General features: G+C 31.7%; 1 protein-coding gene across 2 annotated transcripts; it reads right to left on the minus strand.

The window, feature by feature from the left end:
• Positions 1–4,827: 4,827 nt before the first annotated feature.
• LOC114277976 (large ribosomal subunit protein uL18c) lies at positions 4,828–9,501 on the minus strand. Of its 2 annotated transcripts, none has more exons than XM_028219934.2 (3): positions 9,139–9,501; positions 6,686–6,847; positions 4,828–5,276 (listed from the first exon to the last, which is right to left on the minus strand). In XM_028219934.2, the coding sequence occupies exons 1-3, from the start codon at positions 9,325–9,327 to the stop codon at positions 5,127–5,129; spliced, it is 501 nt and encodes a 166-aa protein (XP_028075735.2). In that variant the 5' UTR covers positions 9,328–9,501; the 3' UTR covers positions 4,828–5,126. The 2 variants fall into 2 exon arrangements, with proteins under 2 accessions (XP_028075735.2, XP_082775038.1); XM_082918912.1 differs by having other exon boundaries at positions 4,828–5,288; positions 9,139–9,493.
• Positions 9,502–10,655: the final 1,154 nt, after the last annotated feature.

The raw sequence follows: 10,655 nt of genomic DNA on the forward strand, positions 1-10,655 counted from the left end.
GGCGATGGGTAGGTAGCGGTCCTGATTGCGAACGTCGAAGTGAGGAAAAGTGGTAACGGAGAGCTCCAATCGGGGTTACGAATCGGAGAGGTCCAAGGCAGCGAGTGGGAGGGTTGCGAATTCAAGCCACTGAGAGAGGAGGGGGGAGAATGAGAGAGGTAGCATCGGGAGCGAGAGATAAAGAAGAGGAACAAAGAAGGAGATAGAGATAAGGAGGGAATGGGAGGAGACGTGCAACAGAGAGGGAGAGAGAGAAAAAGATGGAATGGGTAGAGACGTGGGTAGGTGGGAGAGGGAGAGAGCACCGAGTGTTTGGGCGGGAATTGAAGCATCCTCTCAACCATTGATGTTTATAACAATTGATCTGAGCCCTTAAAATGAAATGCATCTCTGATACATTTTATACATGTTCAAAAACCCTTCTCCCTTATTATATAGATTGAACAAATTTATTTGATATTTTGGATTATTATTATTATTATTATTATTATTATTATTATTATTATTATGTGTGTTTTTCTTTTCAGCTAACAATGAAATTTATGGAATAAAAACAGAGTGTAATTCAAAAGTTGATTTTGTGTTGGTCTGATTGGCTATTCATGCCAGTAATGGGGCAACTTTTCTTGAAGATATATATATATATATATATATAACCTTTTTTTTCAAGATACCTCAAAATAACCTTTTTAGTTGTAATCAAGTTGCATATTTGAGAGTATCCCCAACGGTTTGACAGTAAAAATGTTTCTCCAAGTAACTGTTAAACCAGAGAGTTCCCCACCCCTAGCCACTTGCATAGAAGGAAAGTCTTAAAAGAGAGTGTGAGAGAGAGAGAGAGTTCATTTTCAGTTTTTTATTTTTTTATTTTTACAACTCTACAAATTTATACAAAAATATCATTAAAATAATTTGACAATACCATTTTTGTAAATGAAACTCATCTTCATAGGTATGTTTTATTTGAAAGTGAAATTTTTTTGTTTGTATATTATTAAAAAAATTAGAGATTTTGATTTGTAGTTTTTTGTGTTAAAATTAAGAAGTTCGATGTGCTGAAATTAGGAACATTTATTTAGGGAGGTTTGAGTTAAAATTATAAATTTCTGAAGGGATTTTAGTTTCTTTATTTTTAAACAATCATGAAGAAATAATTTTATTTTTAGTTATAAATATTGTGAAAAATTAGTTACGAAATCAAATGGTGATCAATGAAATGAAGAAAAAAAAAATCAACATTAAAATCAATGAGTGCCCCTCCTGAATCAATTTTCTAAGGGATGGAGTAGGGGCTAGGGTGGGTGATGAGTAGAACTATGCAAAATATCATTTAATCTGTCAAAATTGCACAATTTTGCATTAATCTACACCGCTCAATCCGTTAATCGCGGATTAAACTTTAAATTTTATAATTCGCCCTTCAAAATCACTCCACTCCGCTGTAGTTAATATATATATATATATTTTTTTTAATCTCTAATGAAATATCAAAGTAAAAATGAGAGTGAAAGAAATATAAAATGTGAAATTTGTTATAAATTAATAGTTAAACATATGAAAAATATTATATAAAATTAGTTTGTGTTATATCTATAAAAAAATATTATGCAAATAAGTATTATATATTATGCAAATACTTAATAATTGGTTAAAATATTCTTCAATCCGTCAATCCGTCCAAACTGCGATTTGCTTATCCAACAATCCTCTATTCGATTTATAATTTTACTTTCAAACAAACTGAATCGCACCACACACATCCCTAGTGGTGAGAGAGAAAGTTAGGGTGTGGCGATCTGGAGAAAGGTTGGAGGTAGCTGGGAAGGGGCTAGGTAGTACTAGAGTAAGTGCTATATGTCACATCCTGCCAAGTTACCTAGACATAATTGCTTACTAAGAAAGGAAGCTAATGAAAGATTCCAGAAGCTCCTAGAAGACTTGAGAGAATGTAGGACTCTTGTACATAATTCTATAATATACATTTAGAATAGCTTCTAGAGCATTTAAATGAGGATTAAAGAAATAGAAATAATAGAAGATTCTCGAACCTCATCTAGAAATGAGAAAGTAAAAGAGTATTGTATATTCTTCTAGAATGGTGTAGATATTTATATAGTTGGTTCTAGAGGCAATTCTAAAACCTTCTTGTAAGGATGTGGGAAGTTTCTATCAAACTTCTACATATTTTCTTTCTTGTATATTCTAAAATGTTCGCAGGAAGGCCTTAGTTGCCTATAAATAAGAGACAACCTCATTTACTCCAATACAATCCAAGATTTGTTTGGTATTTTTCAAAAATTTTGATGAAAAATAGTGAGAATTGAAGACAAATTTCTTACATAAAAAATTGATAGAGTCGGTTTCAAGGATTAGTTGGGTATTTTTCAAAAATATTTGATGAAAAAGAGTGAGTATAGATGGATTTCTTCCATAAAAAAGTAATACAACTAGTTTCGAGGGAAAGCTTGAAATTTTCAAAAATATTTGACGAAAAAATAGAGAGAATTGAAGGCGGATTTCTTACATAAAAAATTGATAGAGTCGGTTTCAAGGATTAGTTGGGCGTTTTCAAAAATATTTGATGGAAAAAGAGTGAGTATAGATGGATTTCTTCTAGAAAAAAGTTAATAGAACTATTTCGAAGAAAAGTTCAAAATTTTCAAAAATATTTAGCAAAAAAAGAGTGAGAATTGAAAATGTATTTCTTTCATAAAAAAAATGATAGAGTCAGTTTTGAGGAATATTTGGAAACTTTTCAAAAATATTTGATGACAAAAAACAAGTATAGACAAATTTCATTGATAAAAAAAAGTGAAGGAAATAGTTTCGAAGAAAAGTTGGAAATTTTTAGAAATATTTGACGAAAAAAATGAGAATTGAAGACGGATTTCTTTCATAAAAAATTGATAGAGTTGGTTTTGAAGATTAGTTGAGCATTTTAAAAAATATTTGATGAAAACAATGTGAAAATTGAAGACGAATTTCTTCCACAAAAAGTTGATAATCGGTTTTCGAGGATTAGTTGCTATTTTTCAAAAAAATATATATATATTTGATGAAAAAAAAGTGAGCACGGACGGATTTCATTCATAAAAAAGAAAGCAATATAACTAGTGGAAGAAATGGAAAATTGTCTTGATAGGGATGATTGACATCTTCAAACACGTTGGGTGACTTCAAATAAAAGGGGAAAAAAAGGGTATCATAAACATTTTAGGGTTATTTTTGTCTTTTTGTATTTATATTTTGTATCACGGACATTCACTTTTACAATTTAATAACCACTATATTTGAATTAGGGGTGAAATTAGTTCGGTTCGGTCGGTTTTTTCACTAGTTTTGCACCGAACCGGTAATTTCGGTTTTGTATATTTGTGAACTGAACCGCCCAGAAAAATGACATAAACCGGCGCGGTTCAGTTTATTACGGTGCGGTGCGGTTTTTTCGATTTTTCGACTCTTTTTTTTTTTTTTTGCTGGTTGGGCCTCAAATTTTGAGCCTATATTTTTATCCATTTGCATAAAATTTGGGCCTAAAGCCATGTAATTCCTGCATAGGTTTGGGTCTCACATTTTGGGCCTATATTCTTATCCATTTGCATAAAATTTGGACCTAAAGCCATGTAATTCTTGCATAAGTTTGGGGCCTCACATTTTGGCTAGGATTTTAAGACTATTAATATTATATAAGTCGGTTCGGTTCGGTACGGTGCGGTTCGGTTCAAAAAACCAAAAACCATAAACCGAACCGAATGTACAGAAAAAAATAAACCAAACCGAACCGAACAATTGAAAACTTAAAACACCGACCGAAAACCGTTCGGTTCGGTCGGTCCTTCCGGTTATTCTTTCACCCCTAATTTGAATGTTATATATCCATTTTATCAACACAAGATTGTCTTTCTCCAAAATTGTATGTCTTAATATAATCCTCATCTTTCAAGAATCTCATATATTTCAAGATTCTCACATCATTCAATTATCAGTGTATTGAAACAGATAAATAATATATACTATATTGGGATTAAAAAAAATTTTACCCATTGTTGCAAGTTGCAACAGCGGATTGTAAATGGATCTATTCTATAAATTTTGTTGCGACTTTGAGAGATGATAAAAATTTTGTTGCGACTATGACATGATAAAATTCATTTAAAGTGTGTTTAACGACTTTGAATTTGAAGTATTGCATGAGTTCCGCACAATATGAAAAAAATCAATTCACAAAGTTTAGACAAATCTACGGAGGTCTTGACCAATTTTAAGCTTCCATTAGGAAAAAAGTGGTCATAGCACAAAATGGCGAGTTTGTTATTTAGTTTACTTTTATATAAAAACTCCAATCAATTTCAAAAGTATATTCCATTTAGTTCTATATAAGAACATTGCAAGTTTGAGAATGTAAGATATGGAAAACCCCATCAAGATTAAACTGGCAAACTAACAACAAACCTGTGAGGCTACAATCAACCAAATGTGATTTAAGAGCCTTGCGAATTAGACCATTAATGCCATCAAGATCCATAGGTTCACACACCATAGAATGATAATATCATACAACAATGAAGATATATTACAAGATCTTACAAGTTGACAAGACACTGTCACATGAAATTTCATTACTACCCACACCATGGTTCTTGAATCCCTTTCTTGAAAAGACCATATGAAACCAAATCCTGGAAATTGTTAGTACCATACGCTGAATGCTTCTGAAATCCCTTTCTTGAAAGATCATAGGTAGGCAAAAAATCATAATTTGTACACTCAGCTTCTCTAGCAGCGTAACCCCCAAAAATAAGGCAGAGCTATATCAAGGACAGATCATTACTAAATGTTATACGCGTCCTTTCAATTCATTCACTTGCATAATTACACGTTATTAGTATGGACAGCTAACCCTTTGTTACAAGATTAGACATGAATCAACATCGACAGCCACTCAAGCACAAAGTTTTATGTGAATTTCTTTCAATTTAAACAGACATGAGATCTATGATCATCCGCATCTACGTTCAAACTGAATATTTATCCATCCCTTGCCTTTTTGCAACAAGTTAAAAAAAAAAAAAAAAAAAAAAGAAATGACCAATTTAGAAGTAAACAACTAATTGTCTGCCCAAGCACTAAAATTCAAGACCATGTTCCCGAGCTGCATCAGCAAGGGCTTCAATACGTCCATGGTACAGATATCCGCCTCGGTCAAAGGCCACCTTTGTGATTCCTTTATCCAGACAGGCCTTAGCAATAACTTTACCAACTTTCTTTGCCACATCCTGACACCAAAGCTATGCAAATATCAGCACTCATATTTTACAAAGAAAATTTCATTTTGCCTCTCAAATCATCACTCAAAAACTTTTAATAATATCAATTTTACTCTAAAACCATTTGATTTTGGATCAATTTTATCACTGCCATCTATATTCAAATTGTTAACGTGGCACAAAAACTTCATTTTACCAGCAAACTACCCCAAAATATCAATTAGACCAATGAATATATAAAAATAAAAAAGTAATAATAATAATAATAATAATAATAATAATAATAATAATAAATTAATTTTAAATATTTAATAATAATTTTCACCTAGTGTAACAAATTTCACAAAAAAAAAAAATTATTTAAAAATATACCTCATTTAAAATTATCGTTTCTCTCTCATAGTAATGTTGTGATTAGTATTCTAATTTTAGAAGTTTAAAAGCATGTTTTTAGGCTATATTGGTGATCCAAAGTTTGTATAATCTATCTGGTGACCTTAAGAACCCAAAAAGCATAGTCACAGCAGAGCAGTCCATTTTGGAGGGACAGATCTCAAAAAATATTTTGACGCTCAACCTTGAATTTTTACAGTAAGTAGATCTCCGGTCCTTAACAATTTGATATCAAACAGACCTCATTTGGTCTTGTAGAGTGGGTTCTTTTTTTACCATTTTCTCAAAACCAGACAGATTCTGTTGCATTTTATAAATTGGTTTTTGGAAAAAGAGATTTACAAAACCAAATCAAGTAGGACCAATGGGGTTGGAAACTAAACTCATAGTAGATGAAATCAGGAGAGTTTCATAAATTTCTAACAAGTATGTCATTGCAAATCAAATTTCAAAGTCAAAGCACAGAATCTGTCCTCTACTCCAAATTGACCCTTGTGCGATGTCAGACTTGTCTTTCTAATTTCCAATATATCTGACATGTTGAGGCCTATACCATGTGAAAGTACCCTTAAAAAGGCACATTCCTACCAATTTTCATAACTTGGGAATGTACAGGGTCGGAGCATTGATTTTCCAAAGGGGAAGGTTCTACTGTGTTTTATTCCGGAACAGCATTGTCAATGTTTATTTAACTATCTCTCTTGCATCAGCGCCTTAGTCACGTTGACTCGTGTATTACAGGTCCAGGTCTCAAAGATCCAGGGCATGACATTTTCCTTGAGGCATCAATAATTAAGCAAGAGCATACTATGCCAAAGCAATTTAAGGTCATTGAATCAACAGACCTCAGCAATTGCAGTACAGTCTTTCACCAAAGGCATTGGGTGAGCTAGTTGATAATTTGTGCAAAAGAATAATAAGGAGAAGCTGTTAATTCATAATTTGTCCCGTGAACCTTATCTTTTTCCGTCTTTTTTTCTTCTTTTTTTTTTCTTTTTGGCAAATATTAGTGTATGGGAACTTACGATAGTGGGACCAGAGCTGTAGTTGAACTCCTCAGATATGGGTTTCTGCATCGTTGAAGCTGAAGCAAGAGTATGCATTTTAGTGTCATCAATCACCTGGACATAGAGATGCTTGTTGGAGCGGAAGACACACAGTCTGGGCCTTTCTGGTGTCCCTTCTACCTGAGAAAATAGTAAGTGAATTGTATAATTGACAAATACTACATATTGGGTAGTCAAGACAACATAATTGATTTTAAAAACAGAATGCAACAAATACATGGATGGACCATAAAAGGGTCCAATTCCAATCCCACAAATAGTGGAAAATAGAACAATGTTCCAATAATCACCTAGGATTTTCCCTTACAAGGGTCAGTCAATAACTAATTATCAATTATGTTGTATTGATATTAACTTCATCAGAATATAAATGAATAACAAATAGTGAATATTAAGAAATGAATTAACACTAAAATAGAAATCAGGATAGTCAAAAAGGGGTAGTAGAATTTAGTAATAAAACTAAATACATGAAATGTAATTTTAGTGAGAGACGGCCAAATTTCGCACAGGTAAATAGTGAGTCGGATCGAGTTTATAAGGATTAAATAGTTATTAAAATAAATATAAGATAATTAACTAAACCAAAAATTATAGGAGACTAGTATAAGTTTACACATGCTATCAACTTTTTTTAAGCCTATGGTCTTGTTTGGTGAAATTTATTTGCATTGTTTATAGTTTTTTTTTTTTTTTTTTAATCTAAAGAATATATACTAAAGCGTTATGTGCAACTTTTGCTTACATTTTATGAGAAAAACAATAAGTTAAATAGCTTGAAAAGAGCTAACTATTAGAAAACTAAGAGGAATGCTTTTAGCTTCAATTTTTTTAATTGTCAACTTTAAATTTATAAGAAGCTACACCAAAAAGAAATGTAGTTCATTGAAAATTATTGAAGTTCCTATGTAATTATTTGAAAATTATTCAATGTGCTTAAGCTCATAAAGTTTCATAAGTGATCTAATTAAGAACTTATAGAAACTCACAAAAGAAAGCAATTTCATTTCTCTAGAAGATTTTAAGCATTTTTTTTAAAAAAATATGATTTTTACCAATTTCATTTCCCTCCACCCCTGATTTAGTGATAGTAGAAGTAGAAACAATGAAGAATTGAATATTGAAAACCATAAGATAATTTATAGTACACATTTCAATAAGGATGGTGAGATTGAGAATGATGTGATCCATATAATCAAAGTAGGTTGACTTCAGTGGAGGAGTGCATCTAGCATATTATGTGATTGATGAATACCAAAACAATTGAAAGGGAAAATATTTATAGAACTACTATAAGGCCAACAATGTTGTACGAAACTTGATATAGAGCTACTAAGAAACACGCATTCATAAAATGTGTCTTGTTAACATAAGAAAACTTAAATAGATGAGTGGTAAGACTAGAAAAGATAGAATTAGACATCAATACAAATAAATGGTAAGAGTAGCATCTAAAAATAAATTAGAATAAGTTAAAATGATTTGATCACCTATAGATGCAACAATAAAAACAAGTGATATGATCACCATAAATGAAAATGTTAAGGAAGGGAAAGACCTAACATATTATAAATGTGCCAAATTGTCCCCGATAACATGTAATAGAGGATGCAATAAGTGGAGATGCTAAGCCCCCAAAAAACTGATGTTTTTCCTGACATTAAACTTTAGAATATAAGGCCCTATTTGATTAGCATGATTAATAGTGAGAAGATTAATAATTTATGGGATTAGTGTAAGATTAGTTATCCAGCTGGATTAGTTTCATAAATAATTCTCTCTTGCCCACATTTGTTTTGCAATGGATATGAAAATATATAATCCCAATTATATGTTTGTTTTGCATTATTAGTTGTAAGATTAAAAATAAAATAAAATAAAATAAAAAACCATCAATTTTGTTAAATAGAATGTCTATCAGAATCTAATCCCAATAGCAAAATTTGCAACCAAACAATAGACATTCTATTTCCATGAATTAGTAATCCCAATCCTATACTATAATCCACTCAATCAAACAGACCCTTATTTCATGGGATTGAGGACTCCATGTCCAATAGATTTACGAGACCAGTATTTGGTTAAAAATGTGAAGGTAGTCAAATACACGTCATTTCAAACCAAATAATTCAGGAATATTTTATCTCAGGACTTGAAGCAAGTATTATCCGTTCGGATTTATCCTAATTTCTTTGTTTGCCCTATTTTAATCTGAAGGGTTAACAGTAAAACCCTAGTATTTGGTTTGCAAGAACAGGGATCGTTGTAGACATCCACAAGCACGTATTCAGAAAACAAATGGTAATGATAGTCCTGTTTTTCTCATATAAATGTTACTGACAATTCCAACATCATACCCTTTTAACAAGGAAGAGATTTGAAATAAAATGTGGGAAAGGGGGGTGTGATACCTTCTTTCTGAGGCGAGAGTGGCGGGCAGCTCTGTCTTCTCTTCTGGTTCTAGCCTTGGCTTCAACAATCAGCGGCTCGTAGGAGGACGAGGACCCTAAACACTCCAACTTGGGACGGAGGTAAAGGCGCTGCTGCTGCGAATACGCGCAAGCACTCTGAAGGAAAGAAAGTGAAGCAGACATCGACATGGCCTCTCTCTCTCTCTCTCCAGTGTACACCTCACCCAACCTAACCCAAACCCACGTCGGTAGTGTTGTATTCCATCTATTCTCTCCCCCCCTTATCTTTCATTTTTCTCGCCCTTATCTTTTGTCCGGGTCTCGACATGGCCGGGTGGGGCTCAAGCTGGACTGTAAAATAGTAAATCTATAAGATTATCTTTATTGCAAATTAAGAAATTGCAAAATGAAAATTTTATTAATTTTTCAAAAATTGAAAATTCTTGAATAAAATTCACAATTTTATCCTGAATGTTCAGTTTTGGGTTTGGAATGAAAATTTCTCAATTATTAGGATGAGATTTACAATTTGTTAGTTTAATTGAGAAAGTTCTCAATTTCTTAAATTTTATGGAAAATTATCAATTTGTCAGTTTATTTTCTAGATGAAATTTCTTAGTTTATGAGTTGAATTTTACCCTTTTTGGTTAAAATCTCTCCATTTTATTTTTAGCTATGAAATTTTTCACAGTTTCCAAAAACTAAAAATTTTCTTAATTTTGTCAAAATTGAAAATTTTCTCAATTAGTTGAATTATATGCAAAATTGTCGATTACATGAAATTTCAAGGTTTCAACCCAATTATGAATTTACATTTTTGAGTTAAAATTTCTCATTTTAAATCCCAGTTTTGTCAGAACTATGGGTTTTTTTTTTCTTTTTAATTTTATAAAAAAAAATATTAATTGGATGAAATTTCAAAAGTTTACTCCAAAATTTGGTATTGGAATGAAATTTCTTTATGAGGACTGATTAAGATCCCCTCAAAATTCCCACCTCTACCATCCCCACACACACGTAGGGGTTGGGGATTGGGAAAGAAGAAAAAAGGAAAAAAAGAAAAAAAAATGGATCAATCAAAAGCAAAGGAGGTCAAAGGGGGTGGGAGAAAAGGGGGCGTTAAATATTTTTGCTTCTTTATTTATGGGATGAAATTTATAGTTTTGATATTTTTTAAATTTTATGCAAAAATGTCATTTGGATTAAATTTCATGATTTCATCTCACTGAGATGAAATATTTCAATTTTTTGGACGAAATGTATAGTTTTTAGGATACAATTTCCCATTTTTAGATTTGTTATTTTCCTATGAAATCTTTTTGGTACATTGAATACTTCAGTGATAGAATTAAAATTGCAACCTTTTTTTTTTTTTTTTTAAAGATGGGATGCAACCTCTAATATTTTAATTTACACCAATAACTAGTAGAAAAATTTTACTAATACACACGATAAAAACGTATAGGCATCTCACTTTCAAATGTTGAATTAAAAAAATGCAACAATGTTAGCGATAT

Source organism: Camellia sinensis, chromosome 3, assembly GCF_055761805.1.
Source record: "Camellia sinensis isolate YWXY chromosome 3, ASM5576180v1, whole genome shotgun sequence".
NCBI classification, from domain to species: Eukaryota; Viridiplantae; Streptophyta; class Magnoliopsida; order Ericales; family Theaceae; genus Camellia; species Camellia sinensis.

What these genes read in the sequence shown, in the direction of transcription:
- LOC114277976 (XM_082918912.1), bottom strand. Translation starts at nt 9,327, where the DNA reads ATGTCGATGTCTGCTTCACTTTCTTTCCTTCAGAGTGCTTGCGCGTAT. An exon ending in ACTCTCGCCTCAGAAAGAAG is followed by an intron (nt 6,848 to 9,138) that starts GTATCACACCCC and finishes CTATTTTCTCAG; the next exon opens with GTAGAAGGGACACCAGAAAG. An exon ending in ACAGCTCTGGTCCCACTATC is followed by an intron (nt 5,289 to 6,685) that starts GTAAGTTCCCAT and finishes ATATTTGCATAG; the next exon opens with CTTTGGTGTCAGGATGTGGC.